General features: G+C 41.3%; 3 protein-coding genes across 5 annotated transcripts in view; 1 reads left to right on the top strand and 2 right to left on the bottom strand.

Annotated features, from left to right (window-relative positions):
• LOC135217437 (RNA-binding region-containing protein 3-like) overlaps nucleotides 1–13,686 on the bottom strand; it is a 48,369-nt gene extending 34,683 nt beyond the window's left edge. The window contains exon 1 of the mRNA XM_064253305.1: nucleotides 13,624–13,686. The gene's annotated coding sequence lies outside the window, so the exon portion shown is untranslated. The remainder of the gene's footprint in view (nucleotides 1–13,623) is intronic.
• LOC135217277 (glyoxal reductase-like) overlaps nucleotides 1–18,531 on the top strand; it is a 135,964-nt gene that overhangs the window by 55,780 nt on the left and 61,653 nt on the right. The window lies entirely within an intron of this gene.
• Nucleotides 591–17,897, bottom strand: LOC135217222 (putative transferase CAF17 homolog, mitochondrial). The gene is given in 3 exon segments (XM_064252952.1): nucleotides 591–3,200; nucleotides 13,720–13,813; nucleotides 17,753–17,897. Coding segments are annotated over 3 exon segments (1,209 nt in total). The 3' UTR covers nucleotides 591–2,230.

The raw sequence follows: 18,531 nt of genomic DNA, 5'->3' as shown, positions 1-18,531 counted from the left end.
AAACATTAGAGCGGCACCTACTACATGTGATGTGGAGGTCGGTCGCAGCCGAAGCCAAAAAACGAGAACAGGAAAACCTGGAGTTCCGGGGCACACATGTTGACGAGGCCGAGAAAGAGCAGAAGCCATAATAACAGCCACACACACACACACACACTAAACACAATCGAAATGGGCAATGAACCAGGTAAAGGCTGAGAGAGGTCAACCACAACTCTCGCCCAGGCGGTTAAGAAAAAGACTGACGCAGTGGCGTAGGTGCGTGGTCTTTGACCACTCTTCACCTAATATATGCATGTATTGCCAGATCTCACAAGATTCCTTGCTTTCATCTGCGTTTTAACCGGATCCAGCTAGGCGCTAGAAATTATCGTATTCTTAAGACCGAAGGTTTGTTCGCCTATGAACAAATAAAAAATTGGCATTTGCAATTCAACAAACATGAATTTTCAAGAATCATGCCAAATCAAGAAAAACATGCACTACAGCTCTTGTGAGGGAGGGCTAACAAATCACAAATTAAAGAATATATAATTTCTAAACTCATTTTGCCCTCTCAACAATTTAAAACAGGAAATAAAAACTAAGCAGGAAATATAATTTTATTCCGATGAGCACAGAACTACACTTTTATACAGTAGCTTGTTAATGTGTCATAGTTTAATATGGTACACAATATTTCAATAAACATCAGTGTTTTATAACTGAAAACTCAAACAATATGACTAGTAACAGCTGCTTAAAATGCATATGCAACTTTCATATCCCATACATAAATCAAGCTATAAATTGCAAACTTCAAGTAATACTATAGTAACTTAGGAAAATCATGGAACTTCATATTAATCTCATGTAACACTGATGGTACACAGCAAAATTCAAGATACTACGACAACCCAATTTGTATGTAAATGCTGTAATATGCTTATATCACTGAGAAAATGAGTAATTTGTTAATATAGTTTACAACACTATGCATCAGTCATACTAGAGAGTATGTATATCATCTGATTTCTCTAATATTTCTGGGGGCAAAAGAGAATTATTGGTGATAATTGTTTTTATTGAAACTACACCAACGTGCAGGACGTTTATTTACAGTCTTAACCAACAAGATTGTTGATTGTTAAAAACAGATTGCACAACATGCAGATAACAAAAGCCTTGTTGATGCGAACATGATATTAGATGTGACGCATTCTTTTTTAATTTCTCATTTACCCTTCAGTACAGTAAATGATACAGGAGATGCAACTATAGCAAAACCTAATGTTGATAACAAGAACTCATACAATCCTCCCATACCATATTACTGAAAGGGTCATGGAAGTTAAGGAATTTGAAAACCAGATATGTTTGGTTACCTTCAACTGAAAGATACCTTTTTCAAAACTTAAAAATATAACTGTTAATGCTGCCAGGATGCCAGGAAGCTAGATTGTTTTTGGATATGCTACATGTATATAGCATAAGAGACAAGGCCATTTTTGATAAGGGAAGGTACAATATGCTTAATACCTTTTGTTTTACTCTTCATACATTATTCACCCTGTCTGTATACTGCCTACTTTTTAGGATATTTTCCTTCTATACAGAACTGGTTATTGGTGGATTCTATTTTACCCACAAAGGTAACCATGATTGACACTCGGTGAAAAAGTACCTGAATGACCATCCACCATAAGCTTAATATAAAAATTATACTACTGCTTTTGGTGGCTGGTGATTTTAGAATTGGCATCCCCAACTGATCTTGCACAGCATCAACATCTATATTCTTCACCAGTGCTTTGTCAAAGGACTTTCAATCCCCTTATTGAAAAAAATAAACAAGTCTTCCCAACACTAGTATGGATAATGACATTCATACAACACCTAAGAGTGCCTGTAATGTTGAAGTGAGTAAATTCCTTTGACTAAATTTATAAGCACATCAAAATAATAATACAATTTCAAAGACTTCAGTAATATGCATTTCTAGAAAACACAGCTATAACAAATCTTCAATTAGGAAAGGGAGGTACAGTATTGTTATTTCATTGACTCAGAAGACTTATGATCATAATATTTGTGCCTTCAGGAATCCTGAACTCAAGAGTCTATACTGTGCACTGTTCCAATATATTCATATGTTCAAATGCTCTGATACCACTGAGTTACTACACATTACAATTCATAAACCTTGCCACAAGATATCTCAATATCATATATATATCTACATTACTTAGCACTACTTAGCTCTTTCTTTTGAAGCTTCAAAAGGCCACCAAGCTGGTTTACAAACATAAACAGTCAAATTATCTACAGTTAGTTCTTGAGCAGCCAAGGATTCTTCAATTCTCATAAGACCTATACCTTGAACACCAGTAATTCCCCGCACTTTTCCAACTGCTTTTCCTTTTTCATTAACTACATTTGAATCAAAGGCTAAGTGAGATGCATCACCAGAAAATGTGATGGGCATATACCTCTTCCGAACTACACCTGTATGAAATGTTCGTGCTGTCAGTTCTTGGCCAATGTAACATCCTTTGTGGAAACTTACTCCATGGAGATAATCACAGTTTGCTTCTAATGGAAAACATTTAGTTGGGGGAATTTCATCAATGCCTTCACAAACCCCTAATCTATATCTTAGTGTTTTGTACATCCCATCAGTAACCTCTGTTTCAGGAATTATGTCCCTTATATTGGCATTTACAGGCACAATCACTCTATGGCCAAGATATCTCAATCTAGGATCCCTAGTTGCAATTACTTCACTTTTATAAATTGTCAGGCAGTTCTAATCTACTCTTGACTCTGACTTTGGGTTCATATATAGCGATTCCATGTCCATTGGAGTAATATCCTCAAAACTGATATTATTATCAAACACTGCCCAAACACAATGGTTATCCACATGATCTATATCAATTTTCCTTCTTACTCTGAACATTTTCAAATGTTTAATCAACTGTTCAGCCTTTCTTGCATCACATTCTACAAGGTATGTATGATCTTTTTTCTTGTATATTAGGGAATCAAAAAGAATTCTTCCCTGGGTGTTCAGCAGCATGGAGAACATACTAGTGGCCCCTTCTTCCAGATGTTCAACATCATTTGTTATGAGACCCTGCAAAAATGCAGCAGCTTCTGATCCTTGAACTTGAATAAGACTTCGATGTTTTTGAGCTTCTGCATGGCAACCGTTGTAATCCCTTAGGTAAAAAGACGTTTAGCCCCACATATCTTCCTTTTAAAAACACTTTTTGAAACAAACTTTTTGACAGAGGAAACATTTTACCTCTAAGAACTACTTTTGCATGGACCAAATCAAAATCTTAAAATGCTTTCCATTCTTATCTAGAATCTGCTGTCTTCACCATAAAATCTGTAAAACAACAATTCCAGTTAAGTTGACAAAAAACCATATTAAAACAGACTTTCTTCCCTTTCTAATGGCGTGACATTTTGTTAATACTATATGGAAGTAGTATATTGTAAATATTGTTAATGTACGTAATGAGACTTTACAAATGATATTCTTTCATTTATATTCAAAAGCAAATTTCAATGAAGTATGTACGGTATATAAAATACAAAGTGCATTTTTTTCAGTGCCTAACACCAAAACTGCATTCAATGCAGTCTTCTCTTTCTTTTTTGCTTATAAAACTGGTTTTATTCCTTAATATTTATTTTAGTGTAATTTTACAGCTGAAAGTTGTAAGTTATTGCATTACCTTTTAAAAAAGTAAAATATGTTATTGTTATTATACAATTAAGTTTGTTCATACTTACCTGGCAGATATATATATAGCTGTATTTTATTTTCTGACGTCCGACAGAAATTTCAAAACTCGCGGCACACGCAGTGGGCGGCCAGGTGGTAGTACCCATTCCCGCCGCTGGGAGGCGGATATCAGGAACCATTCCCATTTTCTATTCATATTTTTTATTAATGCCTCTGTCTCCTGAGGGGAGGAGGGCGGGCACTTTAATTATATATATCTGCCAGGTAAGTATGAACAAACTTAATTGTATAATAACAATAACATTTTGTTCATGCCACTTACCTGACAGATATATATATAGCTGAATCACACCTTCGGATGGTGGGAAAAGACAGAATAGGTTTTTGGGAAACTAAACATTAAGGTAGATGATATACATCTTGGTTCCTTACCTGTTTGCAAAGTAGACTATGTGATTACTGTCACGTAAGGCTGCTTTTGCTTAATTACAGATGTTGCCAGCCAGGTGGAGACCTGTAGTGCTGGTGCGCTCTGGATGATCTGTCAACGGGTGCGAGACCTCAGCGTGACAAGATCATCGAGGCCATACAAATGAGGGCAACGAAGCAACTGACCACCACCTGACCAACTATACACAAACCCCTTAAAACTAGCTAACGGATGGGAGATCTTCACATAAGACTCACCACAACCTAAAAACACAACAACCTAACTTACTAACTAAGGAATAGGGAAAGAGCTACTTCCGGACCCCAATACTGTGTCCGCAGAAACGTATGGCCCCAGTGCATTGCAATCGTCATAGATCGTTCTCACATCCCTTAGGTAATGTGAGGCGAAGACGGAGTTGCTCCTCCAAAAGGTACAATCGAGGATGTCCTTGATTGACATGTTCTTTTGGAAGGCAAGAGAGGGTAGCGACGGCTCGTACTTCGTGCGCTTTTACTCGGAAGAGGCTCAAATCAGTCTTCTGGAAAGATGAATGAGCCTCCCGAAATGGTGTCCCTTAGAAAGAAAGCCACTGCTAAATTCTTTGATAAAGGTAAACTCTGGCCTCTTCACAGAGCACCAGAGGTTACCTGAGGGACCTCTAACCTCTTTAGTTCTATGCACGTAGAACTTGAGAGCCCTTACCGGGCAAAGGACTCTCTCTGGTTCTTGGCCCACCAGACTTGACATACCTTTGATTTCAAAAGTCTTCGGCCAAGGGTTCGAAGGATTTTCATTCTTCGCCAAGAAAGATGGGTTCAATGAGCAGACAGCATTGTCCCCTTTGAAGCCCATTAACTTGCTAAACGCTTGAATTTCACTAACTCTCTTAGCCGTCGCAAGAGAGTTAGGAAAAGAGCCTTCCTTGTCAGATTCCGAAGAGACAACTGTCTGAAGCGGTTCGAAAGTGTTTGACATAAGGAATTTCAGGACTACATCCAGATTCCATGAAGGTTGTTCTCATTTGTTTGCGGAACCTTCGAGGTCTCGAAAGACTTCAAAAGGTCATGAATATCCTTGTTGTCAGACAGGTCTAGGCCTCTGTGCCTAAAAACCGCTGACAACATGCTTTTATATCCCTTGATGGTAGGGACCGCTAATTTCTGCACATTTCTGAGAAATAGCAGAAAATCAGCTATCTGGTTCACAGAGGTCGAGGAAGAGGAAACTCCTTCCTTTTTACACCATGCCCTGAAGGAAGCCCACTTCGACTGGTAAACAGCTCTTGTGGAAGCACGTCTCGCATGTGCGATTGCTCTCGCAGCTGCCTTCGAAAAAACCTCTCGCCCTTGGCCAACTTTTCGATAGTCTGAACGCAGTCAGACTCAGAGCGGAGAGGTTTTTTGTGAAACCTTTCGAAGTGCGGCTGTTTGAGTAGATCTTTCCTCCAGGGCAATGTCCTTGGAAAGTCTACAAGGAAAGACATGACCTCTGTGAACCATTCTCTTGCTGGCCACATCGGAGCGATCAGGGTTAGCCTTGTCCCTTCCGAGGCCGCAAACTTCCTCATGACTTCCCAGAATCTTGAATGGTGGGAAGGCATAAAGGTCCAGGCCCGTCCAATTCCACAGCAACGCGTCCACCGCGATTGCCTCTGGATCCAGGACCGGGAGCAGTAAAGAGGAAGTCTCTTGTTCCTTGACGTTGCGAATAAGTCGACCAGTGGACGTCCCCACAGCGTCCATAGGTCTCGACAAACGTCCTCGTGCAAGGTCCATTCCGTCGGAAGGACTTGGTCCCGACGACTGAGAAGGTCTGCCCTGACGTTTTGCACACCTGCAATGAATCTCGTCAGGATCGTTACCTCTTTCCTTTTTGCCCACAGCAGAATCTCTCTCGCTAGGGAGTACAACCGCCCTGGAGTGTGTACCTCCTGGTTTTTTAAATAAGCGAGTGCTGTGGTATTGTCCGAGTTTATCTGAACAATCTTGTTCTCCAAACTCTTCTCGAAGAACTGCAGGGACAGAAATACTGCTGCCAGTTCTTACTTTTATTTATATGCCAGGCTACTGTTCCCCTCTCCAGAGCCTGACACTTCCTTCCCCCCTAGTGTTGCTCCCCATCCTGTGATGGAAGCGTCTGAAAACAACACTAGGTCGGGGCTCAAAAGACTTAGGGACACACCCTCTCGCAGCTCTGAGGGTCCAACCACCATCTAGGTGGTTCTTGATCGAAATCGATATCCTCAATACTGCATCGAGATCGTCTTTTGCCTTCCACTCGTCTGCCAAGAAGAATTGGAGAGGCCTGAGTGCAGTCTTCCCAAGGAACAAACCTTTCCAGCGAGGAAATGGTCCCCAGCAGACTCATCCATTCCCGTCGCCGAGCAAGTCTCCTTACCTATTAGAAAGGCTGAGATCTTTTCTAAGCCTAGCTGCTGACGTCCTGGGACGGAAACGCTCGAAAAGCCACTGAATCCATCTGAATCCCCAGATACACTTATGGACTGTGTTGGGGTCAGATGCGGACTTTTCGAGGTTGACCCCAGAAGTCCCAGGGACTTCGCTAAGGCTAAAGTGAACTGCAAGTCCTTCAGACACTTCTCTCTCGACGACGCCCTGATCAGCCAGTCGTCGAGGTATAGGGAAAACTCTTATTTCCCGAAGAGTGTAGCCATCTCGCTACGTTCTTCATCACTACTGTGAACACCATCGGAGCCGTGGTCAGTCCGAAGCACATCGCTCTGAACTGCCAAACTTTGTTGTCAAGACAAATCTTAGATATTTTCTTGAAAGAGGGTGGATCGGGATGTGGAAGTACGCGTCCTGCAAGTCCAAGGATACCATCCAGTCGCCCGGTCTCAAGGCTCCCAGAACAGAATGAGGCGTCTCCATCGTGAATTTTATCTTTTCCACGAAAAGATTGAGCCTGCTTACATCTAGAACTGGACGCCAACCTGACGACTGCTTTGGTACTAGGAAGATTCTGTTGTAGAAACCTGGCGACCGCAGGTCCGCGACTTGTTCCACCGCTCTTTTGTCGATCATCTGTTGAAGGAGATCGAACAAGACTTTCTTCTTTTCTCCTTGGTAGGATGGAGAAAAGGTCTCTGGGGGAGTCGTAGAAAGAGGAGAAGATCTAAAAAAGGGAAAGGGATCTTGTTACCCCTTGCTCCACGATTTTCTGGGGTGGGGACCAAGAGTCCGTCTCTCTCTCTCCACGCTCCCGACCCCAAAAAATACTTCCAAGTCTGGCTCCGACTGGTGTCTGAAGGACATGCTTTTCACTTGGAAGGCTTTGGTTTAAAAGAAGCTCTTCCTCGTGAAAACCCTCTCCCTCGAGGAGCTGCTCTCGAGGGGGGAGCCCCACGAAAGGGCTTTACTTTCTTCGGTGGACGAACTGCAGCCGAAGATGTTGAAGGTCCGGCCGACCGTCTTGTAGACTGGGCCAAAAGATCCTGAGTAGCCTTCTCTTGTAGGCTGTTCGTCAGGTCCTTTACCAAGTCTGGGGAAGAGATGGTTCGAAAGAGGCGAAAACAACAAGTCCGCTTTCTGAGCTGGCGTCACTGACCGAGCTGTGAAGTTGCACAAGCAAAGCTCTCTTTTTTAACAAAGCTGTCCCAAAGTGAGATACTAGCTCTTCCGAACCATCCCTGACGGCTTTTGTCCATACATGCTAACACGCTGGACAGCTCCCCCAGACTAAGAGATTCTGGGCTTCTCGCTTGTAAATCCAGAACTCCCAAACACCAATCAAGGAAGTTGAAGACTTCCAGCGTCCTAAGCAGACCTTTCAGATGATGGTCTGTCTCCGACGCGGTCCAAGTTACCTTGGCAGAGGGTAAAAGTGACCTCCTCTGTAAGTACAAGGCTGGAGAAATCTCCTTGAGCCGACGAAGGGATACGAACTCCCACTTCGTCCTTGGTCTTATACCAAATGCCTCCTTTACCACTAAGTCTAGTAGGAGGCAAGGCGAAGGTCGTCTTGCCTTGGCCTCTCTCCTTCTTATCATCCAGTCCTGGAGCTTCTTGAAAGCACGTTTCGTCGATAGAGAAGTCTTCATCTCTACGAACTCCGGGATTTTCCCCGTTTTCGATGAAGAAAACTGTGAAGGAGGAGACTTGGGAGCTGCGGGCTGAAATTTGTCCTCAAAAGAAGAACGCAAGAGTCTGACTAGGACTTTGTAATCCGAGGTAGAAGGGGCTGTAGCAGGTTCATCTTCACCCGATTCAGCCGAACTACCCAGTTCTCCTTCTTCTCTCAAAGGAAGAGGAGACGGCTATCAGGCGAAGGCGTCCTATTGGCGGTTCTTAGCAAGATCAAAGGACCCCTCTCCTTGCAAGCTGCAGCCTTATCACGCTGTCTTCTTTCTGACGCTTACTGCTCGCTGATGGAAGAGCGTCCTGAGGCGGACGAGCGTCTTCTGCGGCAGTCCCACCTACCCGAGAAGCGTCTTTACCTCTCTTCGCTGGCATACGTGCTGAGCGCGTAACAAAGTGTCTGGGGGTAAGAATTCTTGTTCAGAATCCCCGAAAGCGTCTTGAAAGGAGGCCTGAACGTCCTGGCGAACTTCCTGCCAAGCGTCCTGTCTAGCGTCCTGGAGAGCGGCCTGCCGAACGTCCTGTGTAGCGTCTGGCGAGCGTCCTGACGAACGTCCTGCCTAGCGTCCTGCCAAGCGTCCTGACGAACGTCCTGCCGAGCGTCCTGGACGAACGTCCTGCCTAGCGTCCTGCCAAGCGTCCTGACGAACGTCCTGCCGCCGAGCGTCCTGACTACGTAACCTGCCTAGCGCGAGCGTCCCGACAATCAATCTTGCCGAACGTCCTGCCGACGCGTCCTTGCACAAAGCGTCTTCAAAAACGTCCTGTCGTAACGTCCGTTCTATAAGACGAACGAGATCGGCGAATCGCTGAAGGAGAAGCGATCGGCGAACGAGACGCAGGATGGCGAAGGCAACGGAGACTGCTTAGTCCTCTTTACAGGCAGTCTAAGGTCCTTCCTCCGCTTAGGCTCGACTGCTGCTGGGCAAGTCCTCTGAGCCATAAAGCGAGGATAGCTGGTCCTGAAGGGACAAAAGAATGTTCTTCGTTGGAGAAGAATGAGACGAGGAAGCAGGACTGGTCCTGTGAGAAGACGAGGGGCGAGGGGACGCCTCCTTCCTTCTCAAAGGAACAGCTACCTGTTTCTCTCAGGTGTACGCGCCTGTGCGCGCAAACCTAGCGTCCTCATCGGAGAGATCCTACCTCTCTTCTGAGGCGGAAAGACATCATAAGCGTCTTCCGACGAAAGCGGCGAAAGAGGACGTGAAGCGTCCTCCGCAAGAAACGTCCTCTTTAACGGACGAGAGTCTCTCCGAGCGCTCCACCCCTGCGCTTTTTTTCCCGGGGAGGACGCTCGGAGGACGAAAAGCAATCCTTCAAGACGCTGTGCTCGGTGCACGGTCCTTGGCAAGCCGGTCTTTGCTACATGGTTCTGCCGAAGGGACGCCAGATCGGTGGGAAGCCCCCGTAACCCTCTTGCGGCTTTCGACATACCTCTCCCTGGGTCTTGGGAGTCTGATAGAGGTCTAGGCCTAGAAGCATTATGGGGCCGATCTGACGCCCCCCCTCCACAACACTGGGGGCACGATCACACACTTGCACCGAGCCAGTTTCCAAGGCTTTTCACTTTGGTCTCCAGAGTGCGAAGGGACTCCAAAATCATAGAGAGAGCATCCGCTCCTCCCGACACAGAATCAGAGCCCGAAGGCAACACAGGTTTAGGGGTTGTAAACACTACAGGTGTTAGTGCAGGAGAAACGTTAGTCTTACCTTTGGAAGAACTCCTTGAGGAAGACCTCTGATCCTATCGCGCTCCAATTTAAGGCGATAGGACTCATATGCTCTCCATTCATCATCAGTCAATCTCTCACATTCCTTGCACCGATGATCAATCAAACAATGAAGCCCCCTACAACTCATACATACTGTGTGGGGGTCTACCGATGCTTTCGGTAGCCTCACCTTACAATCAGCACTCACACACACTCTGAAACTCACACCACTTGATCCAGACATATCTTATAGAGAAAAGTCAATCCAAAATCAAAAAACGGTCCACTATCGCGCATGCCAATTCAACAATCCAATTCAATACCAACAAAATCAATCAGATACTTAGAAACGAGTCAAATTCCAAAAAATCCTGAGCAGAGGTCTGTAAAACAGATGTTTACCGACCGGCGACAGAAAAAAATATGAATAGAAAATGGGAATGGTTCCTGATATCCGCCTCCCCAGCGGCGGGAATGGGTACTACCACTGGCCCGCCACTGCGTGTGGCCGCGAGTTTTGAAATTTCTGTCGGACGTCAGAAAATACAGCTATATATATATCTGTCAGGTAAGTGGCATGAACAAAAGTAACAGTAAAATGTCAATACGTATAATGAAGTAAGGTTAGCCACAACCAAAAATTCTATATTTTGCTGAAAAAAAAAGAGAATATTCTAAGATGTAGAAAATGTTTTGAGGTATTCAAAGCTACAATAAAATGCCTTTCAATTTTATACTTAATTGTACTAATAACATTTATGTTGGGTATGTGCAATAATTTTATGGTTCTTAGTAAAATATTTTAGTACATAACATATTTTTTTCAATGGTATGTTTCCAAACTAAAATACTACTTATTCTTAATGTCAGTTTAAGCAGGACAAAGTTGCAATTTATTGTAGTATGTAACAAAAGGGTAAATGAATAAATAAAAGGGTAAAATGATGAATTTAACACACAAACCAAAAAAAAAGCCTATGTACTAATGAAAATATTTTCCATACATAATGCAATAGAGATTATCTTTTCCATATCATACAAAACTAAAATAAATTTTCTTTCCAATAGTATTGTTTTGCTTATACAGCCATGGCAGAGTAAATAATATTACCATGAAATCAAGTGGTGTTGATACAGTATACAATATAAGAAATTTTATGAAGTAATTTGTATGTTTCATAGGTACACAAACCAGAGCCTTTCATACAAGTGTATCCTCAGCAACAACTGGGGCAAATTTTGAACTTGGTAACTAGGCTGTTAACTGGTGGTTATGGGGAATGGAGTGGAGGATTGCTCCCCCCCCGTTCACCTTACAAAACCATCACCTTTTCCTTAGGCTACAGGGACAAAGCAAGGTGGTTGAGGTAGGATTAAGTTACAAAAGGCCCTGGTTGTTGAATACCTTGGAAAATACAAATTATTCAATAATTTGATATTTATCCATAAAAAATATAAAGACCACCGCCTTTTATATAGAAGACTTACAGTACATACTCCTTGGGCGGGAAGTTGTCCTTGATAAGCGACTAAAGTTGAATCCTACCCATAATTGCCACATTAGCAATTGGGCATGCAAACAGGGGATGCAATGACTACTTCTGTTAACCTCCTATCAGTCTCACCAGTGGGTTGACAGAGTGGTGGATCACTGAACATAAATAGCCTCTGTTTCAGAGTGGATACTTAGTTAAGGAAAACTTCTGGAAAACCATGAAACCCCCTGCAGAGGAAATCAAGCCACATGGCAGCTAATTCTGGCTAATATCAAATAATGGGTTACGAATGAGCTCTATTTTGCAGGACCCCCCCCCCCCCCCCTTCGTTAAATGGGAGGGCATTCTAAATTATCTAGCGCACTCTTCTTTCCTCCCGGAAAATCGCGAGTTTCCTTGGGCTTGAGGGCGATTGTCGTCATTGTTTAAGATTGTTGTGAAGAAAGTGTCCCAGCGTCTATGGGTCCGAGTGGTGTGCGGATTTAGCACAGGAAATGGAAAGTTTATTGACACAAGTGACTCCGCAAACATCGAGATGGCGTCAATCTTCTACACGTAAGGCGTTTTAAGTAAAAATTTCAAAAGCGTAATGGAGGTGTCATGGAGGTAAGTTTGCACTGCACATGGCTAGAATGTTATTAACCTTCGTTTAATCTTAAATTATGACATTCTTTTGTACTTTGGGAGAAAACACCCAATTCGAGAGGAAAGTAGATGTCTCGAAGTGTTGCTTCCACGACCGATGACTCATGACTGATGTCCACTTCCGGTGTCTGGTCATGTTGAAGTACTTTTTCTGGAAGGTGGGTCAACGAGCGGGCAAGACTGCCCCAGGTACTCCACTCGGTTGTTTACCCTATACCTAGCTATCCCTGTATGTAGGTAACTGTTTAGTATTTCATTTTGGCCTGATTTCATACGACTGTGTATAGGCTAGGTATTACTCCGGTAATTCTAAGCCCTTATTCCGCGGGAAAGTAGACTATGGCAGTTGACATTTTCCTACGTTATTTTACTTACTAAACAAGAATTTAAAGTAATATTTATTCGAATGACTGTAACTAGCTATCCCACCGGGGCCAGTACTAAACACGGCGAAATACATTGGACGCCTCAAATCCCAATCCCTAGTGGATGTCGTATCCGTGGTTACGTTCCTTGCAGTCCGTGCGGAACTATTCTTTAGAATTACTACACTGCAAGAAACGTAACCGCAAATACGACATCCACTAGGGATTGGGGCGTCCAATGTATTTTGCTATGTTTAGTACTGGCCCCTGGGGTTAATTACAGCCGTCCCGAATAAATATTACTTTAAATTCCTTGTTCAGTAAGTAAAAATAACGTAGGAAAACGTCAACTCCCACAGTCTACTTTACCGCCCAATATCGGTAGGGATACGCTACCTAGCTAGGTGTATTTAAAAACGGCAACTGCCATTGTGTAGGTCGCTGCGGAATAGTTATACTAGGCTATATAGGTAGTTCTACCCAGATCTACCTTCGTTTTTCCTTTCACAAGATTGCCTAACAATTCATATCATATACTAGCCCACTACCCATACTCTGTTTTTTCCATCTGTCCAGCCGCCTGTGGTGTTTTCGCATGGTAGGTAACACAGTGTCCCAGGTTTTAAATACTACTAGTATTAGCCTAGTTATGCTGTGTAAGTTTAAGGTAAATAGCTAAAAGGATATCTGGGTGTACATTTGCAGCTGAAAAGTGTTTTAATGATTTACTGTATGCGAATTACACCGTTAATATGCGAAATAGGATATTATTATAAATGTTGAATGTAAGCTGAATGTACTAGCCTAACTAGTATCTGAATCCCGGGACGCAGTGTTACCATACGCAAACACCACAGGCGGGTGGACAGATGGAAAAAACCGAGTAGCCTATAGCTAGCCTAGTAGTAGTATTTGCTGTAGCTATAATTCACAAAAAGAGTAGCTATCCTACAATCCACTAACCCATCAGAACTGCTCAAACAATATACTAGTAGTAGCCATACTTAGCTAGGATACAAGTAGTAGGATAGCTAGTAGGTAGCTATACCTAGTATAGTAGTACGTGGGTAATACGGTAGGTCTAGGATAATCAGTTCTAAATACGAGATGCAAAACTATTAGGGCTACTATTCTCTGACCTTTAAATTAAAACAACAAGTCTGGTGTTTATGTAAATGAAGACTGCTCTCGTCTCGCACTGTTTAGTTTTGGTGTTGAATTTGGCCAGTACGTACAATTCGACGTTGGTCCTGGACTGGGTTTCTTCGATTACTAAACTTTTTCGCTCTTCCTCTTCACTTTCAGTTTTTGTCAGGCCAATGGACACGACTGTAAAAACAAAAACAAAACCCCACAGTCAAAGATCTAAGGCCAATTGCTCTAACAAATGCATCATATAAAATCTTCATGGGGATCCTGAGAACCAAAATAGAAAAACAATATTGAAATATAGGAAAAATGAATGAACTGCAATCAGGCTTTACCGCACAAAGGAGAGGAGGTCGATAATTTTATATATCTTACAATACTGCATACAAGAAACGTACAGAAGAAAAGACCCATTATTTGTAGTAACAATAGACTTCCAAAAAAGCATTTGACTCAGTTAATAGGAAAAAGCTCATTGAGGTCATGATGAAATATAGGCTACATCCAGAAGTAATAAATGCAGTTGCAAAGATATATACAAATGATGTAACAAGAATATGCCTTAACAATACAGAACAAAAAGAACTAAATGTAACTAATGGAATAAGACAGGGATGCAATGGCTCAATCATATTCTTTCTATTAATGACGTACCTGATAATAGAAAAATTAGAAAATACAACAGAAGGTTTTAGAAATTAAGTAATAAGGATAGTGGCACTATTATATGCAGACGACGGATTAATACTAGGGCACACACTAGAAGAAATAACAAAATCAATAAAAACCCATATGGAAATCGCAAGTGAATGTGGCCTAAACATAAACAAGGACAAAAGTAACATACTAATATACAACGACTGGTACAGTATCGATGATGTGGAGAATATGGAACACATAGAAGGAATAAAAATAGTTAAAAATATAAAATACCTAGGAGTAACAATCAACAAGATGAAAGACTGCTTCAGAGAACAGATAAAAAGGCCCACAAATTAAAGCAAAGCAGATGGCAAAATATGGCTATGCAGTCATCAATAAAAGCTGTAGCAGAGTAAAAATAGGAAAATTGTACTGGAAAGGCTAGCGATGCCTTCATTCATGTATGCAATGGAAGTCATGAAACTTGACAGGAAAACAATAAATGAATCTCAGAAGATAGACAATAAAGTTTATAGAGCAATTTTGAAAGCGCCAAGCTACACAACAAGTTGTGCGTTAAGATCTGAAATAGGGGCCTCTTCCTGCCAATCTAGAGATATCAAGAATAAACTATTCTACCTGAAACATACACTGAAGAATGGTGGAAATAGCTCATATGATGAGATAACCATGGATCAGTATGACTGGATAATGCAAGTAAAAGAGTATATGAAAGAACTAAACATAAACTAAGTAAAATTGAAAGCAGTAAAAGACAACCAGTAAGAGAAATAATAAACAATTGGGACAGGAAAAACATGGCAGAAAGAAATGAATGAAAAGTCAACGTTAAGAATCTACAGAAAATATAAAGAAAACATAAGAGAAGAAATCTGGTATGACAACACTGAAAAAACAATGCTGATCAGTAGGCCAGACTAGGTATACTAGGATTAAATGACAGAAATAGGATAAAAGGAGAAGATACAAAATGTTTATACTGTGAGGAACAAAATGAAAATTTAGAACATTTCTTACTTTACTGCCCAGCATACAATGCAATTAGAAATAGATATAGCTTTATGCAGCAACCATATCAAGAAAATAAAGAGGAATTAGTAGCAAATATACTCTTATTGGTAGTACTAATGAGGGAGGAAAGTGGAGAATAAGAGAGAAATTTTATAAAAAGAAATGTGGTATTTCAGAGAGAAGAAGCTCAAACAAACACAAACAAAGGAGGAATAAAAGAAGCAAGGAAGCCGTTTCAAAGGCATATCCCACCTACTACTACTACTACTACTACTACTACTACTACTACTACTACTACTACTACTACTACTACTACTACTACTACTACTACTACTACTACTACTACTACTACTACTACTGTGCAAGACAGGGATGTATCCTTATTTATTGACTTTTAGTTTTCTAGTAGGAGTACTGGACTTTTATCACTATTTTGTTGCAAATGTTGTAATATTTCGCCTTAATAATCAAGTATCAAAATTTCAAATTCATCTAGAAAAGTTGAATATTCATGAAAAATATTAACTTTTTTTCATTTTAATACATGAAAAATGAAAATGTGTTAATATTTCACCTTAATAATCAAGTATCCAAATATCAAATTCATCTAGAAAAGTTGAATATGCATGAAAAAGATTACCTTTTTATAGAAAGTTTAATACATGATTAATGAAAACCATAAGCATATAGCTACTGCAGGGGAAAGTATCAACAGAAGAAAAGTATGAACTTTAAACGGGAAGGAACACAGAGCAGCAACTAAGCTAAAGACCAATAAACTGTGAAATAAGACTCATGGGATCTTCCTAAAGAAAAAGGACATTTGTAAATACGTCCAGCTTGAACTTATAAGTGATAACTTCCAATGGCACAGCCACACGATAGGGAACACAATTCCATAATCTGGTTGCAGCTGTAATAAAACATATAGTAGCACACTGTGCCACTGAACCTCACAAAAAATGCAAGAATAGAATTAATTACTCACCTAACAAATGGTAGATAGTAGAGTCAGGGAACATAATATAGAGAAAGCACCAAAGAGGTGTATTCAAATTTGAGACCTCCTCTTCGTTAGTTGAAAAACGCTCACAAACTGAAGTAATTTTCCTTCATCAGTCTATGTTACGTTAAAATCAAATTACTTATACCTACGGGTTTAAACACAGATGTTCACCTGTATCACTCCTTGTAAGGATTTATAAAACTGTCGAACGGTCAAAATAACAGAGAAAAAAAACTTCGAATGTGTTCCGTTATATGGGTAGTGGAGCGTATGCATCAACAACATGAAAGACTGCCTCAGAGAACAGATAAAAAGGTTGGGCCCAAATTAAAGCAGAGCAGATGGCAAATATGGCTAATGCATTCTCATCAATAAAAGCTGTAGCAGAGTAAAATAGGAAAAAAGAAAATTGTAACTGGAAATGGACTATAGCGATGCCTCATTCATGTATGCAATGGAAGTCATGAAACTTGACAGGAAAACAATAAATGAATTTCAGAAGATAGACAATAAAGTATTATAGAACAATTTTGAAAGCGCCAAAGTTATACAGCAAGTTGTGCGTTTAAGATCTGAAATAGGGGCCTCTTCCTGCCAATCTAGAGATATTCAAGAATAAACTATTCTACCTGAAACATACACTGAAGAATGGCAGGGTTTCCGTTTCTAGGCACAGGCGACACAGGCGGTCGCCTGGGGGCGCCATTTGCTTGGGGGGCGCCAAATTGCCAACCAAAATTAATATATAAATAAATGAGAGAAGTATTATTTTTACGTGAATAATTCAAATCAAATAAATACAAGTGTAAACGCCAAAATAAATGAATAATGGAAGTGTTAATACTTGATGCAACGTTGTTTAATGTTTCGGAAAGTTGGCGACACTGGATAGGTAGATGTCGTCAGTATCAAAGGAACTTTAAAACTAAGACAGCCGCCTGCTCGCGACGCCACCTTAGTTAAGTTCTAAGCATCGTGTTTACTCCAATCTTTACTTCTTTTTTTAAGTCTTCTTAAGTTGTCAACGCAGCTGCCAAGCATTTAAGGCTTTATCAATCATGAAGAGGCAGTCCAAGCTGTCAGGTGCAGCAAACAATAAAAGAAAAAAGGAGGAAGAGGAAAAACGAGCCCAAAGTAGAGGGGAGAAAATCAAAAGAACATGGCTGCCATATTCCAAGAAAAAAGAAAAAATAGTTTATACTGTTTTTGTTGCAAACTCTTTTCCAGAAAACATTTGAACTAAGCAGAGATGGCTTTAATGACTGGAAAAACTGCAGTGACTCACTATCAAAATGCATGAGAACAGTCAGAACATACAAAGAATATGGGGGTGTCATGGAAAGAACTGGAGAGTCTTATTGAAAGGAGCCTAACCATGACAAATTGAGCTTTGGCACTAATAACACATGAACCAAACGTAGGTGGCGAGAGGTACTTACCAGGTTCATGGCTATAATTCATAGTCTGGCAGAACGAAATCTTCCTCTCAGAGGGTCCACATACACACTTTACCAGCCCATAATGGGAACTTTTACTAAAGAAGTTGAACTCATGGCTCAGTTTGACCCTGTTCTCAAAGAACATATTGCGAAGGTGCAAGGAGGTGCCAGCATATTTTTCCTACCTAGGCAACTATTATTCAAATGAGTTTATTGACTGCATCAGTAATAGGGTTGTGGAGTGCATGGTAACCGAATTAGACAATCCAAATACTTTTCAATTATTTTAGATTGCACTCCAGATTTAAGTCACAAGGAGCAATTCATCTGTGATAATTCGAATAGTTACAGCTGAAGGCACTGCACAATTAAGGAATATTTTATCGGGTTCCTTGAGGCCGAGCAGACAACAGGAGAAGACCTCTCAAGACTCATACTAAAAACTTGAAGAGCTTAATATCCCCTTTGAAGACTGCAGAGGACAGTCATATGAAAATGGGGCAAATATGAGAGGAAAAAACAAGGGAGTCCAGGCTAGACTTCTTCAGTTAAACCCCACGGGCTTTATTTGTGCCATGTGGAGCACACACTGTTAATCTGGTTGTGTGATGCAGCAAAGAGCTCCTCAGATGCAAGGTGGTCGACCCTAAAAAAACATGTGGACACAACTTTGAAATTAAATCCTGGGCAGACACAACGGTGGGAGAGTCGAATCAACAGTGTTGAGGTTGTAAGATTCCAGGCTGCAAAAGTGAGAGATGCTCTTTTAGAGGTGACAG

This window comes from Macrobrachium nipponense, chromosome 7 (genome assembly GCF_015104395.2).
Source record: "Macrobrachium nipponense isolate FS-2020 chromosome 7, ASM1510439v2, whole genome shotgun sequence".
NCBI lineage: Eukaryota > Metazoa > Arthropoda > Malacostraca > Decapoda > Palaemonidae > Macrobrachium > Macrobrachium nipponense.
Note: the sequence above shows the minus strand (reverse complement) of the source record. Positions and strands in the feature narration are given on the sequence as shown.